General features: G+C 42.5%; 1 protein-coding gene across 5 annotated transcripts; it reads left to right on the forward strand.

The window, feature by feature from the left end:
* Positions 1-54: 54 nt before the first annotated feature.
* LOC136424181 (protein phosphatase Slingshot homolog 2-like) lies at positions 55-20,722 on the forward strand. Of its 5 annotated transcripts, none has more exons than XM_066412694.1 (17): positions 55-326; positions 2,003-2,038; positions 2,797-2,843; positions 3,777-3,868; positions 5,992-6,120; positions 6,744-6,808; positions 7,942-8,129; positions 8,579-8,644; positions 8,983-9,177; positions 10,064-10,157; positions 10,597-10,725; positions 12,624-12,670; positions 13,171-13,317; positions 13,773-13,833; positions 14,031-14,170; positions 15,065-15,923; positions 16,888-20,722. In XM_066412694.1, exons 1-17 carry the CDS (start codon positions 258-260, stop codon positions 18,835-18,837), a joined length of 4,314 nt encoding a protein of 1,437 aa, XP_066268791.1. In that variant the 5' UTR covers positions 55-257; the 3' UTR covers positions 18,838-20,722. The 5 variants fall into 5 exon arrangements, with proteins under 5 accessions (XP_066268791.1, XP_066268814.1, XP_066268805.1 ...); XM_066412717.1 differs by having other exon boundaries at positions 15,065-15,695; XM_066412708.1 differs by lacking the exon at positions 5,992-6,120.
* Positions 20,723-21,279: the final 557 nt, after the last annotated feature.

Consider the following 21,279-nt stretch of genomic DNA (forward strand, 5'->3'; position numbering starts at 1 on the left):
AAATCTTTATTTTCACGAATTTAAGGTTTGATTTTGTGTAAAGTGCTAAAGGTCACTCCGCATGCGCAGTGGTTTAAAAGATCAATCCTTCGTTCACAAAATTTCTTGCAGAATGGGGAACAAAATATCGTAAAATACGGGACAAAAGCCTGCCTTCTCCCCCCTGCCTTATCTGAGAGACAGGCAGAGGTCCCTGTGCGTGTTGTGAGGAGACGGTTGTACCGGATGTGAGGTGTTGAAGCGGGAGGAAAGCGAACATGTCTCTGGTGACAGTGCAGCGGTCCCCGACCCCCTCCAACAGCGGGTCGAGTAGCGGGTCGGTCGAGGTGAGTTTGTCTCTTCTGTTTCTCCTGTTTTCTGCTCATAATTTCCCTCCCTCAGCTCTTACAGCTTTACAACATTAACACTCTGTAAAACACGCAGGTTTGTTGACAAGCCAGTCGGGTGTCGTTTTTACGTGCCAGGCGTTTGGGCGACTGAACTTCGGTGCAGTTTTGGGGAGGGTGGGGCCGCCGGGCCAGATAAAAATCGGAACAAAAATTCGTGACATGTTGCTGAAATCACCAACATGTAAGCTAACATTTAACCGTACAAAAGCTAGAATATGTTCTACAGTCAGAAATGACCGGGGCTATGGTGTTACTGACTTTGTACAGTGAAGAGTCATACACAGCCTTGCATCTACACCAGTGAAAAAAAGAGCAGAAGTCAAAAATCTGCAGAGCCAAAAAAGTGAAAAGTTGCCAAACGAATGTCGTCTGAAAATGACGTCAGTGTCCGGACGTGCACAGCTGACGCTGTTTTGGTCTCAGGTTTTCTGTTTCTGCGCAATTGTGGTCAGACTTTGTAAACAAATTGAAAACAACACATCTTGATGTTCCTCTCTAGTTCTGTAACTTGTGCATGGTTACAAATTGTTGTGCTGAATCTACATCATGTGATCAATTATTATTGCTTTGTAAGGTTACATGCAGTTCTTAGTCTCATGTAATGTATTTCAACTTGAACGTGAAGTTGTGACAGCTCAAGATTTGAAGGTGACTCGTTGCCGCGCTCGGTGTAATGTCAGGAGTACATGTAGCAGATCGTTGTCTTTTATATTTCACACATGAGCCTGCTGGGCCAACCTAACTGCCTCATGTGTCGGACGACACGGGAGCCCCTAAGTCTAAGTCATGACTGTGTTGTTTTCATTTGAGATGCTGTTGAACATTTTTTGCTAGTTACAAACATCCTTTACAATCAGATGGTACATTTTCTCTGCCAGGCCTCAGAAAATAGACGTGAAAAAAAAAAAAGATTCTGCTGAAAATTATCAAACAAACACAATAGGATGAGAAAAATAAAATAAACCTGTGCAACTGCTGTGAAACAATAATTTCTCTTAAAGTTTGTTTTGTTGTATGATTGTCAATAAGATGTAATCTGCTCTAGATTAGACAAACATGTATGTATATAATGTACCACCAGGTTGAAAATACCAGCTGAATATGCTGGTAAATTTTGTGCAGGTATATTCAATGTTACCTGCATCAGTTAAAACACATTCCAAGCCCTGACATGAAAACCTTCTTTGCAATTCAACATATTTAAAAAAAAAGACTAATACATATTGCTTATGTTGTACATATATCTTAGCTTGGTAAAATCCTTACACAATTATAATTTTTGATGAAAATTATGATCTAGCCGGGTTACCATCATACTTAGAGTGCGTCTGTTTCAATAATGTCTTCATCCTTTTAATTAATTAACTCTGGTGGTATAATGATAATCATAGCGGCCATTAACCAATAATAATATATTAATATTATCTATCCAGTAATTACCAAATCCAGACTCTACAAAAATTACTAGAATCTGACCATTGCTAATGATATAATCAGATGTGTAACCATGAGTTACTGTTGAGTCGCTGTTCTGTTGTGGTTGAAGAGATGTTCTGTTGTGTTCTGTTGTGGTTGAAAAGACGTTCTGTTGTGTTCTGTTCACGCTAAACCAGATCTGTCTGAACAAATCCCTCCTGAGCGTCGGCAAGGTATTTATTCTGAACTTTGTTTTCTATTTTAGTTTGTTCTGTTATAAACCTTCTATTGGGCACCATGGAATGATATAGACACTGCACCAGGGGAATATCCCAGAGGGAAATGCACACCTCTGGAGACATACAGGCTTTTGTGTTGATTCCAGCTTCTATTCTTGGTACTCAGATGATTCATGAAAAATAGATGTATTCAAAATTCCAAATGTTAATCATTGTCATTCCCCAGCCGTCCTTGGCAATTGTAAATTTATGATTTGATAATTTCTAAAGATGACTATCGCTAAACACATGAAATTGCAGAAATTTCCTATTTATGTACCAAAATCAGAATGGAAATGTGGAACCAATTTCTTGACAGTTTGGCAGTTTATTTGTTTAGAAGTGGAGGATATTCAGGTCAGTGACCTGATTTTGAAGTTAAAAACACCATTAGTATGTACACAATGGGTAGGAATCAGTCATTTCACAAATCAGGCCACTAAATCAGGCATAAATGAGTATTTGTAATGTTCAGAATTGATCAAAACTTTCAAGCTACATTGTAAATGAGTTCTTGCCACAGCAAAGTAGATGAATTGCACAAAAATCCAATGGTACTTCATCTTAATTCCTAAACGTGATGTTCATAATTCACTGGTAGATAGAAGTGCACAATCTCCATTGATATTGTAGGACAAGCTGTAGCCTACAGGTAGTGTAATTATATCAGTGGTGGGTGATTCACTCCTGTCGTTTTGATCTTCCCTTACCAGGATGCGGATGATGAGTCAGAGGAGAAGAGGCTGAAGCGCACACACAGGTCAGTCACACCTTCATGTGCACCGATACTGATGATGTCGTTTTTAGGGATAGTTATCATCATATGCATGAGATGCATGTATCATGGACATGTAAACAATAACAGAAGATGAAAAACATTAAATTTTTACAAAGTGGTTAGTGACCATATTTCAAGACCAAATTTTTGACAGTTTGAATCCAGACTGTGGTTGCTCACCTGTGTTTTTATACTACAAAAAGGTTGGAAGTTATGACAGGATGTTAAGCTGTAGTCCACACTGCATTGTACTTGTCAAAAACAGCTCTGAATATCCCTGTTACATGAAACCTGTATTAATTGAACAAAGTGCCTTTACTTCTTTTTATGATTGTTGAAATATCAACAATCTATAGATTGAAGTTATTTGGAGATACAGTCTGTGCATTTAAGTTGAATACTTTCGGACTTTACATACAGTTTGTGAGAGATAGGTGTAACACAGCATTTGCTCTACCAGCAAAAGAATAGCTAATCACAAAATTACAAGTGAATTACAACAAACGGACCCGGACCATGGACCAGCTTTAACAGTATGTTTTATACCTTGTATATGTAGTGATATATGTTGATAGATTTATTAGGACTTAGATGAATCAGATGTAATCTAATTGTATCTCTGTTATGTTTTATCTGACCCTTACCTCTTCGCTCCTGACCTCATTGAAAAGCGGCCTGCATACCGGTTTGAGTTTCTCATGAATAAACAAAGGTCCATGTACATGTATATGTGATGGTACTAGTATGTGTACAGACGTATTAGGACTTTGAATGATGAATCTTTGTTATATATTTGGCCACATCCATACATCTCTTCCCTCTTCCCTCATAAAAAGTGGCCTGCAGGCCTATTCGAGCTTCTCATGAATAAACAAAGGTTCAAACAAAATGTATTTTTCGAATGTTTCTTTCCAGTTTGTGTGAGAGTTACGTGGCCATTAAGAACTGTGTGCTGATTCTGCCGCAGAGCGACAATGTCCAGCGCCCCGCCAGGTCCACTAAGGGAGGTGGGTATCAGGAAGGTTTAGGTTAGGCCACTCCAATTTCATTGGTCGGTTTTCAGATTTGAAAAGATAGTACTGGAAAATCAACATGAAAACGTTTGAGGGGAAATTTGGTTCACACAGTTTCAGGAATAGATATCGTCAAGATAAGTTTTCCTCCCAGTCTTCGAATTCTGTTTTCATCTTAACTTCTTTCTTAATTTGTACATAAGAAAGTCTGACAACCAAAGAAATGAATTGGTGTGGCCTAAATAGGCAGCATTGTTTATCAGTTAGAGAAAGCAAGTCTAAGTTTAGTATCAACACAATCAAGCAATAGTGGTCCTCCTTGTAATCATAGATGTTTGAAAGAAAGAGAAAGAAAGAATGAATGACAGGAAGTAGGAGAAAGACAGGAACCTGAGGAAGGAAAAGGAAAGAAAGGAGAGAAACAACAAAGTCATGTCTCCTATAGCTATATAGTCATGTAGGAGATATTTAGTTTGAGAGTTATCTAACCTTCAGAAAGGTTTGTTTGATAATTACTACTCTATGTTATATTATTGTGAATGTATTATTCATTCAGTTTATTAAGTTATCCTTTTTAATTTGTATCCTGATTTGTTATGATTTTGTAAGGGCTCCCTTGGAAATCAGTTATTCAGTCAACTGAAGGGACTACCCTGAAGATTTAAAGATGAATGAATAAATAAAACGTAACAAGTTATTTGGGACAGCAGTAAACATGAGCCAGCTGTCAGTCATGTCACCCGATACTTCCTCTGTCCTTCATTGCTCCGCTGCCGGCACGAAACAAACATTCCCGACATGAAACTCTTCGGCCTTGTAAAAGTGACGTCTTTAATTAAGGACAATGGCTGGAGGGGGTAAACAGCCAGGTCTGCTTTTGTTTTGTTTTGTTAAGTTTTGTTGTCTTCTGTGTTTATGTATGCATGACTTTGGGTTTCTGAACCAGCAATTCCAGATGTAAAACTTCAAACTTTTTAAAGTAGTTCTTTTATGTATAGTTTATTGGTAGACATAGAAGAAGTGTATTTTTTTGTGTTCTGGCTTGATTGACTGGGTAGTACATGTTGACTTTCTGTGTTTGTCTATGACTTCTATTTCTCAGCAACTCCAATAGTAAAGCTTCAAACGTTTTAATAAATTTCAAAGTAGGTTTTTTATGTATGGTATATTAGTGGACATAGAAGAAGTGTAGTTTTTTTGTGTTTCGGCTTGATCGACTGACTAGTGCAAGAGTGATATGGAATCCTTTTTGTACAGATTTGTTTGCTTTTTATTTTGTTTATCATAATTCAGTACTGAGCATATGTGTATTTTTATCACTGTTTACACTTCATATATTGTTACAGTATTGCTTTGCTGTGCTATTTCTATGCCCACATAATCAAGCTGACAATACTCACTTGTACTGTCCTAAATATTTACAAGTATGTCTGTACCAGTCAAACAGTTTGTCAGATTTTAGGCGAAACACACCTGTTTTGAGAGAGGCAGTAGCGTCAAACTTATGTTTTGCTGACATTCAACTTTATTTTATGTGGTGCACCCAAAATTTTGCCTGTGCACCTGATTTTTTTGGTTGGGTGCACCAGTGCACCTATTTCCAAAGAAGGATTTTGAACCCTGTGTGTTTCACTTTAAATTCTGTGTAAAAGATAGCCATCAGACCATGAGAAATGTGCAACTCAGACTGATTTTACAATGGTCAATATTTACCTACATGTTGTACAGTTGCCATGTATGAGCCATGGAAACACAAATTTTAAAGGAAAAAAAGGGATAAAAAAATTGACTTTAAAGATAAAATGTTTGAATTTCGTGCTTTGCTCCATGTAAAACATCAGGCATGAAGAATCAAAAGAAAGAAGAATATTTAGAGATACAAATTTTTTGCTGTGTTCTGTGCAAAACATCAGCCACGAAGACTAAAACTGTAAAAGGAAAGAAGAATCTTCAAAGATAAAATGTTTGAATGTTGTGCTGTGTTCTGTTTTCAAACATCAGCCATTGTTAAGAAGCTGTTTGGCACCCCATTCTCTAACGGTTACAGAGTTAGGCAGCAGGAAGAAGGTTAAAGATAAAAGTCTGAATGTTGTGCTGTGTTCTGTGTGACACACCAGCCATGAAGCGACAGCGGAGAGAAGGTACAGACGACCTGTTAGAGAAGACCTGTCACCTGCCCTGCTTTATCTACCTGTCCTACCAGGGGTTCTACATACACTGCAGACACTATCAATATCATCCGCAGGGTACCCGACTCTGTTCTCTTTTCATTTCTTTGGAGTACATATTTTTTTCGTCTTTATCTCCTCTTTCATTTCTGTTCCCTGTTTTTTTCTGATTTCTTTGCTTTTGGGTCAGGCTTCCTTTGTCGTTTGCTTGCTGTCAACATGCTCTGTCTTGATATGGGAATTCTGTTGGATGTTGACTTAAAGTCAGTGGTCCCGTGTACGAGGGAGCTCGAGCTTCAGGTGTAGCCTTAAGCGTCAAACCTCTGCACATAAAAGAACCCAACACACTTATCGAGAAGAATAGGGGTGTGCTTGGCTAAAGATGCAAGCTGCAGCAAAGCATTTACTACTAGATACTTGAAAAACATCATGCTTCACCTCAACTAAGGATTGTAAAAGAAGAAGAAGACCTATTTCAATCAAAGATCTGATAAAATAGTATTATTTGCAAAGGGTTATTAGCATTGGTCAACAATCAAGAAACATAACCCATTTTGCAAAACTACTATGACATGATCCTACTTTGTGTATGGAATTCCCAAATGAAAGAAGAGCATGTATAATATCTTATCACAGACTAGAACCTCTACACAGGTGAGAAACCTTGTAGACCAGCATCTGAACCTGTACTGTTGTTACAGGTGATCTACAGAACCATCTCCAGTCCATGTTCTACTTACTACGACCTCAGGACACCATCAAACTGGTGAGTTAATTTTGTAAGAAATGAAGTGGAATTTTGCTTGTATGTTGAACAAATAACTAGGTATAGAAAATAATCTTTACTGTGATCAGCAGACGCTAACGTCAATTATATAGTACACGTTTGATAAAACATTTTCTGATTTATGGCTACTAGTAGAGATAACTTAGTTCATGTTTTGCTCCTCCAGTCTATTACGACCTACATTGGTTCATAGCTATATGGTGTCTCATTCTTAGATAGGAGTAAGCTTTAAGACAGTGACTTGTATAGACTTTGTTAAGTTTTGTCATTTGCTCATAGTTTTGTCATTTGCTCATAGTGTAAGTCAAAATGTATTCAAGAATATGACAAAAATTATGCCAAAGGGCACAAAATTTTGACCAAAAGAACAAACTACAGTCAAACTTGTCCATCCAACCAACTCTTTCCTACAACCAACTCTTGTCAACAACCACATTCAGACAGTCCCGTCCCATTTTACATAGTAAGTGAACTCTTTCAAGCAACCAACTGCAGGCTTCAACCAGCAACCACTTCCTCATGTGCCTCAGGGGTCATAATGTGTAGATTTTACACTCCATTCAACAACAAAATGATTGACAGCGGCAATCAGTCCAGCGAGCATTTCAGTAAAAGAATCTACAGTCGACGGTAAATTGTGTTTATGTAGCAACAAATGTAGAACAAAGTGAATTCAAATGTAGCAACAAATGTAGAACAATGGAGACACGAATCTCAATGTAAACATTCATTGTAAGTACAACAAAGGTTTTGTACATGTACCCGAAAAATCTTTTGTTATGTTAACATTAATTGGCAATGTAATCGACAGTGCATTGTAGTCTTGTAGACAACAACAGTTTACTTTGTTTTTTCTTGTATATACTGTATCTCTTCACTTGTCTTGTAATTTTATATGCATAACAGGCAGATAAGTCCTGTACGTGCAAAGTATTTATGCAGCCTCATTTATGCCCACAAAATCAGCAAACCGACCCGAGTTTTATCCAACAGCCAACTCCAGTCAACAACCACATTTCCTTGGTCCCTTGACTGGTTGTTGGATGCAAGTTTGACTGTACATAAAGACTTCTTGTCTTTCCATTCCTGATGAGTGTTTCTTTCCGCTATAGGCGGTGAAACTTGAGAGCGGGTATGCGGACCGTATCCGGTACATGGCCATCGTGTCGTGTTACGGGCGCGAGGACACGGAGGAGAGCATCATCCTGGGGATCGACTTCCAGGACCGGAGCTCGGAGGCCTCCGTTGGCCTGGTGCTGCCCATATGGAGTAACACCAAGGTGGTGCTGGACGGAGACGGGTGTGTAGCATTTGATAGTTATTTACTTCTGACATGACGAATGGAGGTTTAGTTGTTTTGTCTGTGTGTGTGTGGATATGTCCGCATGTTGTGGTCACCATAACTCAAAAACGTCTTGAACGATTACAATAATATTTGGTTTGTGGGGAGGTCTTGGGAAAACAGAGGTCGATTTTGGGCCCTCTAGTGTGTGACTGAGGTACTGCAGCAGCTCTTCCATATGATTGTACAGGCCGACAGGGCCATTCAAGAAAAATAAAGGTTTCTACTCTTTTACTCTACTCTACTACTTCGGTTTTTTATCTTTTGTCCGGGATGTGCTATGGTCTTCATTTTTTGGTACTTGATCATCGTGCATATTAGACTGTTGTTCTTTTGGAGGGGGCTAGATCTTGCCTTTCTTGATTGCTACTGACAATTTACAAAGCTGTTCTTGCTGTTTGTTACAGAGGCTTCAGTGTGAGCAGCCATGGACGGTACTTCATCTTCAAACCTGTCTCTGTACAGGCCATGTGGTGAGTCCACTTCATCAGTTATACATAGCATCAAAAGCATGCACAAGTTGATAGATAGATAGATGGGTAGTAAGATAGACAAGTGCATGCTCTAATGTAGGCTAGGAAAATGAGGTAACTACATAGTTCTGTTTTTGTCTACATATTTACTCTTCATTCATGCATTTTGGGCCAATCTCTGATAATTTACCATATTCACATACAACAGGCATGACTAGTTTTATTGTAAAGAAAAAAAGCACCCTTTCACTTGATATTCATATGAAAAATTCATGATAACAATTAAAAGAACAAGACATAAAATTTGAAGTCTTCCCTTTCCTGTACTCCCTGCCCAGGTCTGCTCTGCAGAGCCTCCACAAGGTGGCAGCCATTGCAAGGGAGTACAACTACTTCGACGGCAGCATCTTCCTGACCTGGACCGGTTACTATAGCAACCGCATCTCCTCCAACCAGTCGTGTGTGAAGGAGTGGCACATCCTGGACGACCTGATGTGTCATCGCCCCGAGTCTCCATCTCTGTATGGTGACAGGTCAGGCTAAGGTTTCCTTTGTATGCCTAAAGTAAAGAATAAACTAAGGCCTCACTGATTTTATAACTTGGTTCTCATTAAAGAAAGGAGTGGCACATCCCGGATGACTTGATGTGTCATCGCCCCGAGTCTCCATCTCTCTATGGTGACAGGTCAGACTACTTTTAAAATCTTTAAAATCTTTGTTTATTTGTTTTACTTACTAGAACATAACTTACACATCAGTGACATTTACAACTCATACAACAATTACTACATGTAGTTTGTGACTTGGACTTGTTCAACTGTTTTTTCCAGTAACATGTTATGTACTAGTATTTATTTTTCCTGCCAGTCCATTCTAGTGACGCTGAAGAAGAGCAATAGATGTCCCTCGTAATGTTCACTGATCTGTGTATCTTATCCAGAATGATTTGTCTGTAAATAGATGTTTTCCTGTGTTTGCCTAAAGTGAAGATTAAACTAAGGCCTCAGTAATTTCATGACTTGGTTCTCATTAAAGAAAGATCACATCCTGTACCATTCACTGTCAACACAAAATGCTCATATTTTGGTACCAACGGTTTAAGAAAGTCTTTTTCAAGATGTTCATTTTTTTTACATCTATGTTTACATCAGCATTGAATACATAAAGGTAGTGCCTTCAGCCAACCTGGGCTGATTTCCAAGGGAACCCATAACAGGTAAACAGAATGCAAACTTAGGAGGTCATGAATAATACAGGTGAAATAAATTCAATTGTACAAACATATCATACAATGTTAATGTTAAATCATAGATATAAAGGAAAGTTGTAAGACAAACAAAGCCATTTGTGCAAAAAGGTTCTAATTCCTTCCAACTAAGCGATGACCCCAGACTAAAACTGCTCCCTTATCTCCTCCAGACCGACGGAGAAAGTGCTGACCGAGCGAAACATCCGCAAGTTCCTGAAGATGGTGATGATGCAGGTGGACCTGGAGAACGTCACAAGTAAACAGGTGGGTTCTCAGGACCTCTCAATCTACTCTTTAACACTGGGACCGCATTCACCTAGCTGCAGTGCAAAGTAGAACCAGTCAGTATTGCCCCAAGGATGGTGAGGTCGGCAATGTATTAATACTTGGTTGTGTATTAAGAACTTTGTTATCTAGTGACTTATCAACCTTAATGGATTAGATTAAGCCGTTCACGGTCCGATGTAGTTCAGTTCTCTCAACAGACAGCATTTTGAGATGGCATCAGGCACGCTGTTGTGGGCAAAGAACCATTGACTTACCAACCTAAATGAATCCGTTCACGGTTGTAGTTCAGTTCTCTCGACAGACAGCATTTTGACATTTAGGCACATTGTTCTGACACATTGCACATTTTAACATCAACCAATGCAAGGTTTTAACTTGGCAGATGTTTGTTTGTTTGTTTGTTTGTTTACTGTAGGTCCGTCAGCAGGTAGAGAAGAAGATGAACACCAACCTGCACGACTTCAGGGGTTACATCGACCAGGAGATGATCATCATCCTGGGCCAGATGGACGCCGCCTCCGAGATCTTCGAACACCTCTACCTGGTAAATAACGTCTTTTGATGTTATTCATCTGGCTTTGAGCTCAACTTATGTTGTATATTTACGTTGCTATATAATTTGTATAATTTTAAAATTGACTCCAGGAAGAATAGTGATGTGTCACTAAACCAAACCAAATCAAATAATGTCTTAACCTTTAGCACTCTCAAGTAGCCGTTTGGCACCCAATTCCCTATCGGTTACAGAGTTAGGCAGCAGGGAGAAGGTTAACCTTTAGCACCCTGAAGTAGCCGTTTGGCACCCAATTCCCTGTTGGTTACAGAGTTAGGCAGCAGGGAGAAGGTTAACCTTTAGCACACTGAAGTAGCCTTTTGGCACCCAGTTCTCTGTTGACTACAGAGTCAGGCAGCAGGGAGAAGGTTAACCTTTAGCACACTGAAGTAGACGTTTGGCACCCAATTCCCTGTTGGTTACAGAGTTAGGCAGCAGGGAGAAGGTTAAACATCTATTAACCTTCTCCCTGCTGAAGCAGCCGTTTGGCACCAAATTTGTGTTGTTGATGGGGTTAGGCAGCAGGGAGAAGGTTAATATGAGATTTTCAGTAAATATACTAAAGGTTTGTTTCAAAAACTTCCTCTCTAATCTTTCAGATATTTGAGTGTTTCAAATATATATTTGTCTACCTTTCTTTCTTTTGGGATGTTTGCTATATGTAGTATTGTCTTATGATCAGAGAAAAAGTGTCTTGCTCTTTGTTTCCATTTTCAGGGTGCGAAATACTTTTTTGAGCCAGGTTGCCCATGTTGCAACCTACTGCAAAAGCTAGGTTGCACATCCAAATTTCAGGTTGCTCCAACACCATTCACCGATTTCTTCAAATTAAGCTCGTACGTAGCGTCTTATAATACTACTAATATCTAAAAATACAAATTAGATTATCATAGTATTGTGTTCTCATTGACCTAACCCAAACAAAATTGGGCACACCAGCAAAAATCTAGGCACACCACTATATAAAAGGTGGGAGCACAAGCAATCATTTAGGCCATACCAAGTAACTCCTATTTATCAATGCTAAGGCCACACCAATCTAATTTCTTGGTTAACGGATTTTTATTGAAAAAAAAAAAAAATCTTAGAAAAAAAAAATCATGAAAAAAATTTTTTTTTGAATAAAAATCCGTTAACCAAGAAATTGAATTGGTGGGGCCTAACATCCTGGAATATGATTTCAAAAATATTCATGGCAAATTATAGTCAGTAGTAAGCAAAATAGCTCAGTAGTAAACACAAATTTAAAGCAGTATAGTATATCAAACAACTTTTTATAAAGATTGAATAAATAATACAGTTATAATGATAGTAGAATTTCTAATGTAACAACAACAATAACGGAAATTACTTAAGTTTGCCCCTACAGATAAACTATGAGCAAAACAACCTCCTTGCTATGAGTATGACTTAAACGCAGTGTTGGAATCATTATCAACCTATTATGAGCCTGCAGTGTGACTAAAAGTCGCTAGAGGGCAGTAGGGTCACCACCTCATTTGCATGTTCCATATGTATGGTGAAACTGATGGCGGCCATCTTCCTTTGCCGAGGGGAGCTGTTTTCGTCTTTTTCAACTCAAATCTATCGATCTATGGAGGGTTTTGGATGGTTTAAAACGAAAAGGTGTTGATTCCTTTGTTTCAATTGAAGATTTACCGAATTTCATGAGAGTGACACTGTGTTTTTGTGAGCTTCCAGGGCTCCGATTGAGATCTTTGGCTCAAAATACAAACTTGCGCGCTGCGCTACCTGGCTTTTGAATTAACTTGCGCCAACCGAAATATTGTTGCGCTGCGCAACGCGCAACCGGGGATTTCGCACCCTGATTTTTGTGTGGCCTTCTTGAGGTATCTTACAGTTTCTTCCTCTGGTTTGTCTCCCGGCAGGGTTCTGAGTGGAATGCGTCGAATCTTGAAGAGTTGCAGCAAAACGGGTAAGTACCCAGAATTGCAGAGATAAAAGATGCGCACTGCTGGTAATATGTCATAGTTGAAGGCCACTGAGACATCACAGACAAAGAAATCACATCTAGACATTTATTGAGCATGGTCAAGACAAGAATGGTTTGTTTGGGGGCCTTCACCTTTGGCCTCGTGCATGCACAGTTGAAACAGTGCACCAGCTTATTGGTGTGGCTTTGACTGTTCTGATAATGCGTAACATGTCTATTAAGTAACCAGTATGGTGTAGACCAGTAGTTAGTGACCCTGCCTCTGAATCAAGATATGTACAGTTAGCTGAACTTTTTACTGAGTTCATTTGACTAAATTTTGAGCTAAACTGGTTAAAGATCACTTTGAAATTCACTCTATCCACCAGTGTGGGGTACACTATGAATGTGACGCAGGAGATCTATAACTTCTACTTGGGAATACTTGACTACTGTAACGTGCGAGGGTTAGGGTTAGATGATAATCACTATGTTTGTCTCAGTGTGGGGTACATCCTGAACGTGACGCGGGAGATCGATAACTTCTACCCGGGGATGTTCGACTACTGTAACGTGCGAGTGTACGATGAAGAGGAGTCAGAACTGCTCAGTCACTGGAACCGGACCTACGAGTACATCGAAAAGGCAAAGTACGTCGAACGAGTACAGTAACATTTCCTTGCAAGGCTCGAATTAGTTTTCTTCTGATACAAAGTATGTCAGCGCGTAAGATTAGATTAGGCATATCAATAGATTAACTCATTTTGAAACGAAATGCTTCTTGATAGTTTTGTCACAATGATTGTTGCGAAGATGTAATATTCCATTTGTAGCCACTTTGTATTGGAGTACAAGCATCATTGCGTCTTGTTGCCCTACTGGCCAAGTTAGCAATTTTTTTTTGGGGGGGGGGGGGGGGAAATAGACTGTAATCAAAGATATTGCATGCATTTCCGAAACTCAAGCATCTTTTGTCTACTTTTGATGACTTTCATGAATTAAAAGAGACAATTTTACCTAACATTATCACTTGGAACAAGAACAAGTGGTAGGAAAAGCTATTTTGGTTTACACTTGAAGTAACATGTGTTTCTGTATTGTACAGGAGGATGGGGTCAAAATGCCTGGTTCACTGCAAGATGGGCGTCAGCAGGTCCGCGTCCACGGTAAGGCAGCTTAACCTTCAGCCCACTAAGGCAGCCGTTTAGCACCAAATTTGTGTTGTTATGGTATTATTAAAAAACCCACACTCCCTCACAGTTCTCATATATGATATCTAAAAGCTACCTGTCCAGTGGATGTCTTAACCTTGTTGTGCTGTGCACTTAGCGGTGCCCTCTGTCTGATGTGTCCCTAACTGCAGGTGATAGCCTACGCCATGAAGGAGTACAACATGACCATGCAGGATGCCTTCAACTACGTCAAGAGCATCCGCAGCTGCATCAAGCCAAACTCAGCCTTCATGCAGCAGCTGGAGGAGTACCAGGGCATCCTGGACGCTAGGTGGGCCTGCAGTACCAATAGGGGCTGCTAGAGGGGACTGTAGTACAAATAGGGACTGCTACAGGGGGCTGTGATACCAATAGTGGCTGCTAGAGGAGGCTGTTGTGCCAATAGTGTTAGAGATGGCTGTAGTACCAATAGGGCCTGCTAGGGGGGGCTGTTGTACCAATTGGGACTGCTACAGGGGGCTGTAGTACAAATAGAGGTTGCTAGAGGGGGCTGTAGTACAAACGGGGACTGCTACAGGGGACTGTGATACCAATAGTGGCTGCTAGAGGAGGCTGTTGTGCCAATAGTGCTAGAGAGGGCTGTAGTACCAATAGAGGCTGCTAGAGGGGGCTGTAGTACCAATAGGGACTGCTACAAGGGGCTGTAGTACAAATAGAGGCTGCTAGAGGGGGCTGTAGTACAAACGGGGACTGCTACAGGGGGCTGTGATACCAATAGTGGCTGCTAGAGGAGGCTGTTGTGCCAATAGTGTTAGAGAGGGCTGTAGTACCAATAGAGGCTGCTAGAGGGGGCTGTAGTACAAATGGGGACTGCTACAGGGGGCTGTGATACCAATAGTGGCTGCTAGAGGAGGCTGTTGTGCCAATAGTGCTAGAGAGGGCTGTAGTACCAATAGAGGCTGCTAGAGGGGGCTGCAGTACCTATAGGGGTGGCTAGAGGGGGCTGTAGTACCAATAGGGGATGAAAGATAAGCCTGTAGTACCAATAGAGGCTGCCAAAAGAGGCTGTTATACCAATAGAGGCTGCTAATGGGGGCTGTAGTACCAACAGGGGTTGCTAGAGTGGGCTGTAGTACCAATAGGGACTGCCAGGTGGGACTTCTTCATTTTACTGCCAGTTTTGTGTAATGATGACTTATGCCTTGCTTGTTCTACGTTGCCATAGCAACCAGAGGCACAACAAGCTGTGGCGGCAGCCGACCCAGGAGAAGCCAACCAGCAATGCTGCCGAGGGCGATAAGAGCGACCACTCCGATACTGAATCCATAGACTCCGTAGAGCTGGAAGTGTTCACCTCTACTCCCAAAGTGGACCGATCCACTGACCCTGTAACCAGGGAGATGGAGGTCAGCAGCATGCCCGACCTTGAGAACATCGGCAGCGGTTCTGAGGAGGAAGGTCAGGAGGGGTCAGGTGAGGAGGATGCAGGGTCGTCCAGTGACCTTGATGTGACGCTGGAGGTCACGAGTGAGGAAACAGACTCTGCGGAAAAGGAAAACCCGTCCAATGGTAGAACTGCAGAGGTCACGACCTCAGGGTCAGCGGACGAGCCGGAACAGAAGCAGTCAAGGTCAGACAGTGAAGCCGAAGAAGACGACACTGTTCCGTCCTACAAAGTTGACTTTTTTAGCTTGATGGAAAAATTCAACCGACCAACCAGCCCTCGGAGAGAGTCGCGCAGAAAATCGTTCTCCTCGCTGGGAAGGAAGGGCAGCCAGGCAAGGTCGTGGTCGGAAAACGACCGCCTGTCGCAGACGTGTCCGGAGCTGGTCTCGGTGACGCCCGTGAAAACGAAGGTACAGCCGCGGCTCGCTGACGCGGCAGACATGGAGGGGTTAGAATGTAGGGACAGTATGGAGCAAGGTCAAGGTTCAGAGGTGGAAGGTCATGTCCCGGCTGGCGCGGTGGCTGCTAATGTGGTGGTGGGTGCAGCTGGGTTGGTGGAGGGGCAGGTGGCAGCAGCTGGTTCTACAGGTGCAGCAGGTGCAGCTGGTCAGCAGGTGGAGGCAGAGGAACAGGCAGGGGTCAGTGGCATCTCTTGATTGCTGTTTATTTAGTTATCTATTTGTGTATCTCATCTGATTGACGTTCATTTGTTGGAGATGCTACGGATGTCAAATTTCAGATGTAGGTACCTTTAGGAAGGTTAGATACACCTGGACATTAATTATGCTAATGAGGACAACATTTGCATAATTCATGCAGAAGCTTCATTATTCCCTTACGGTAAATGTTCATATTTGAGGTGTAGGAAATGGGAGGATTTCACCGGATTAAATCCGGAAGCATATTGTTGATGATGATGAAATGGGACGGGAATATCCAGCATTTTCTCGAAAGTGTTGCCTTTCTAGTTGAAGATGGGGCAAAAAGGAAAATGCTGATGAAAAACCCTCTTCTCAAGAGCATTGAGTAAAATAATCAAAAACAATAATACCACAAGTAGTCAGCAAGATAGCTCTGTTCAGTAGCCATCTCTGTGTTACACTTGTGGGAGAGTAATAGGATGGCCTCTTGTGACATGGCAGGCTGTTCTAGCATGTCATGTCCTGTACGGATGCCTTACTGCAACCATTTCTCCAGAGTTGGTCCTGTGCATGCATGGTGACAAGGACCATAGTGTATGAAATGGACATTTTTCAGTCGCTCAACAACTTAAAAATGTATCACATTTTAGAATCAAGAAAAGGGCCGAGGGGAGATAACTCAAAATTTTAATTCTAGCTGTCCTCTCACCAAAAATAGTTACTCAAGCAACTGGATAAAATTTTGAAGCCTGTCGAAGGACGTCCTCTCTTTCAACTCACAAGCCGTTTGTTCCATCTGTTATTCCATTCTAAGCTCATCATCAACACAATTTTATTAGGTAGATGCTGGGGATTCGCCATTGTTTTGTATAGCCCTCTGGTAGCTCTGAACATTCTCACATCTACATCCAATGTAGAAGCATCAATTCTAATGGTTTTTATATGGTGTTCTTTTCTGCAGGTTGAGGAATACCAGCGGAGTCTCAGCCAGCCGCCCAAGGTCACTGGCGAGGGTCACGTCCTTGACTTTGATCCCAAGGTCATGTCAGTGCGGGAGATTGTGTCCGGGTTCGAGTCTCAGACCAGCACGACTGGCGGGGCAACGACAGTGGAGATATCCACGACAACGGCGCCGACCACGCCCGCCGCCGTTCGGAAGGTCCGACCAACGTCCATGCCGAAGGACGACCACAGCTGGATCCGCGACATCGCGCGCTGGTGTTCCGAGATGAACCAGCAGGGGGAGCCGCTGCACGGGGAGCCGCTGGGCGCCGACAGGCCGCGGGCGTTCTCCGAGTCGCCCACGCTCGCCGTCGCCGAGGAGATGAGCCGCAGGAAGAACGAATGGCGACGAAGCTGCGAGGACCTGAAGAACTCGCGGAGCTACAGCGACCCCGACGTACGAACTCCCAGGAACGAGGACAGTCACCATGGCAACAGAGGAGTAGAGCAACAGAAGGAGAGGGGGGTCAGCTTGAGGACAAAATCAGCTGCGACGTCGTCATCTGCAGACAGGCCTTTGTTAAGAGTAGAAAACGCCTCAGGAACGAGTGGTGGTCAGGGGAAAAACACGGAACAGCCTATAGCCAACCAGCAGGACAACACAACCGGACCAGCACTAACAGCTGAGTGGGAGCCGGCGGGTGATCAACAGTCCTCCGGCCGCGGGTGGAAACCAGGAGTGGTCAAACAGCAGAAGCAGCAGATAGAGAGGAGATTCGCGGGCGGGACGTGGTCAGAAGGTCAAGAACCAGGTCTGGAGAGTAAAGCTCTAGAACCAGGAGACTCAGAAGGTGCTGAAAATAAAACTATCGATCAAGACAGTAAAGTTGCCAAATCCTCAGAGTTGTTACCGAGAAACCTGCCGACGCGGCCGGTGACAATACTGGAGACGTCAGACTCGCCAACCGCCAGGCCGACGTCTCTGCCAGTCGGGAAGGAGGAGGAAAAAAGCGAGCCGTCTTCTAGGGACGACAACATCATGCTACAGTCTGGGATAGTCAAGAAGCACAAGGATGGTTTCGAGCAGAGATGGAGGCTCTCGGTGGGGTCCAACTACGAGGAATTTGCATCGTCCATGGAGACGGCTGGAAGTACCGCAGAAAAGTCGTCGCCTTTAGTGGAAGACAAAGTTCCCCTCGCGTCGGCGTATCCTGCCGAGAACATACCGTGGTTCGTTGGGGCGGTTAAGCAGCAGAAAGGTGTCATAGAAACAAGGAAGGTGGTCACGCCAACCGAACCTAAGCCGGACACTATTGACGGAGCGCTGTGCACGCCAGGCACACCCACGGCGGAGGACCTGTCCACCAGTTCTGAAGAGGGCATCGTCAAGAAGCGAACGCGCGAACTGGAGGCTCTGAGCAGCACCGACGTCTCCAACACGATGAAGAAGTCGGCCTCCGCCACGGGGCTTTCCGAACGAACCTCCACGCTTAAAGACACTGACGACTCGAGGCGGTCGTCCACGAAAAGTCTGGAAGACTTTCAGGGTTTCTCTACGCGATCGGAGTCGGCTCCCGAGAACCTGCGCTACTGCGTGTCGGAGAAAAGTTCCCCGGTCGGTTCGCCGACGAAAAGCGACGATCTGAGCGTTCGCCTGCTTGTCAGCATCTTCGATAAATCCAAGGAGGGCGAGGAGGCAAAGACCACGGAACGTGACCACGCGGAAGTGGAAAGGTCAAAGTCGTTTTCCGAAGGTCAAACAGAACAGAATAGCTCCGAAAAGGAGAACCACCAGTTCCAGTCTGCGAAGCCCGTGGCTAGGACTCGCCCCAGGCTGGGTGCCGACCCCAACCCTCCCGTGGTGTTATCCAACAGGAAAACTCGACAGTACAGTAGAAACCACCCCGTCAGTAGACTACGAAAGGACAGGAAACAGCGGAGCACCAACCCCTTCTACAACACAATGTGAATCGGAGAAGAACTGGCTGTGGAAAGTTCGACCGAAAATTAATGTCATCTGAGCTCTCAGGCTCCTAGTTATATCAGGGCCTGTAATTTTGAGTTTTGAACAGCTTTTAAAAACCTAGAATTCTACTACAGCAATTGACGCTTTCTCACCATAGGTTATGATTATATGCAGATGTCAAGATATCCTTATAGTAATGTCATGCCCAAAAGGATGATAATTATAGTAATACCTGGGCCAAACTTCTCTTAACGCAGTGAAATCTAGTCCTGCTGTCCTGTATGTGAGAGCGATAGCTAGTGTAACAGGTACTGTTGTTGCAGAGTAAGTCCTGGGGTCTTCCATTCCTAGTTTGAATGATTAAAAGTCCCAGGACTTATAGAGTCTTTCCCTGCTTCTTGGAGTGTAAGAAAGTCCACTAAGACACACAAATGTCTACAATTGTCTTAAAGATGTACAGGTAGCAGCAGCAGAGGCACAGTGAAGTGCACATTTTAGAGTTAAAAAGTCTTACTTCCTTTATTGTCAATTATTGTTGGATAGGAAAAAATAATGTAATTTTACTGTGTTTGTTTATATGTATGTTTTAGGGACGAATCCTGTAGATTTCTCATCTGAGATGACCAGAGGTTTGTGAGTAGGCTGTAGCTAACTCAGACTGAACATGTGGAACATGTGTAGAGTATGTGTGGAACATATGTGTGTGTTTTGTGCAGCTTGTATGGGCAAAGTGTGGACCATGTCTGTGTGTGTGGATCATTTGTGTAACATGGAGAATGTGTTAACCATATGTGTAGCATGTGTGGGCAATGTGTAGACCATATCTATGTCATCTGAAGACCATACGTTCAGACCTTGTCTGAAGCTTGAGTGGACCATGTGCTTAACATGTGTAGACCATGTCTGAAGCTTGGGTGGACCATATGTAGAGTGCATGTTTATGTGCAACATGTTTCTGTCACTTTTAAGTTGTATTTTATGCAGAATTATACTATAACCCAAGAAAGATGTACAATTGAAAATAATCATGCCTACACTGTCTTACATTGTTGTAATTATTGATTTTAATATCACAGATTCTGCTTTCGGCTTATGGAGATGTTGAATTGAAAACTGGCCCTGTACTGACTTCTACAAAAATTGTTATGAAAGTGTGTAAAATTGGATACGTTGTCTATGATTGACACGAATGCTCATCTATGTGGCTGTAGATTACGATGAAAATCTTTCCAACACAAGAAATGTACTTTCGCTGAGTTTTAACCTTTTGCCTGCTAAGGTAGCTGCTCCCCACCAAATGTGTATTGGTTATGTGGTTGGGTAGCTGGTAGAAGGTTAAAACAACACTTAGTCCTTTTTCCAACTCTTGACCTCACATTTCTGCCAGGCTATTGATAAAAGATGAGTGAACCTCATTTTCTGGCGAAGGCCAAAATGCCAGTTGAAAGTTAGATGAGTGTGCACTCCTTGTGTTGGGAAAAAGTTAAAGCTTTGATATGATCATCATGTCTATCACTAAGCTACTTCACGATTTGAAGTGCACATGTGTGTGTTGCACTGTAGGTAATATGTCAATGTTGAAAGTTCTTTGCAATGCTTAAAGAATGGCGGAGGGCCTTGAACTTTGACATATGACCCACGCTGCATCACACTGTGCATGTGCACTTCAAACCTTGAACTAGCTTATTGCTTGTCCCCAAGTACAGAAGGCACAGTTTAACAGCTGTAGGAGTGTTTGTAGAAGTTCAGTTTTCCCCCGCTCAAAGTGTGCCGATGTAAAAACGCCAGTTTCGGAGCTGCCATAGTCGCGCCACAGTAATCGTGGTGGATGCAGAATCAGCTGATCGTGTCTTGTAAATAATACTTTCTCAGCAGGAAACATGATTGAGAGTCTGTGAAAATAATGTGTGAATATTTCAGTCGGAGAGGATTAATGTACGAGTGCATCCGAGTCTGAATCCCCTGCTGTAAGAGCAATATAGATACATGTACAACATTCTATACAGCAGGGACAGCGCCAAAACCTGGGTAGAGGCTTGATACATGAATCATTGAGTAGACCAAAGCAGTCATGCCTGTGCAACAGTCGAGCTGGTTTAATGTAGAACAGATGACTTTCTAACACCTTGTACTAGCTTCACCTGGGAGCCATCCCTCGTCTTCGTGAGAGTGACTCTTGGAGCGACTGGATATGTCTTAGATGGCTACTCGTAACTTACTGCAAACAAACATCTTATATCTCAGGACACTGAAGAACCTTAGGAAGAAACCTTAAGACACAATTGCTTGTGTAGACTCCGTAGTGTAAGCGTGTCTTGGATACTACAACAAGCTCAGACCTTTCAACTGACACTTCTTCCATAGATACAGCCGTTTTCTCGGCACATCCGCCCGGCTGTAGTCCAGAACCCAGCCAGCTAGGTGCTCAGGAGTGTAGAATACAGA

The sequence above is a fragment of the Branchiostoma lanceolatum genome, chromosome 1 (assembly GCF_035083965.1).
Source record: "Branchiostoma lanceolatum isolate klBraLanc5 chromosome 1, klBraLanc5.hap2, whole genome shotgun sequence".
NCBI classification, from domain to species: Eukaryota; Metazoa; Chordata; class Leptocardii; order Amphioxiformes; family Branchiostomatidae; genus Branchiostoma; species Branchiostoma lanceolatum.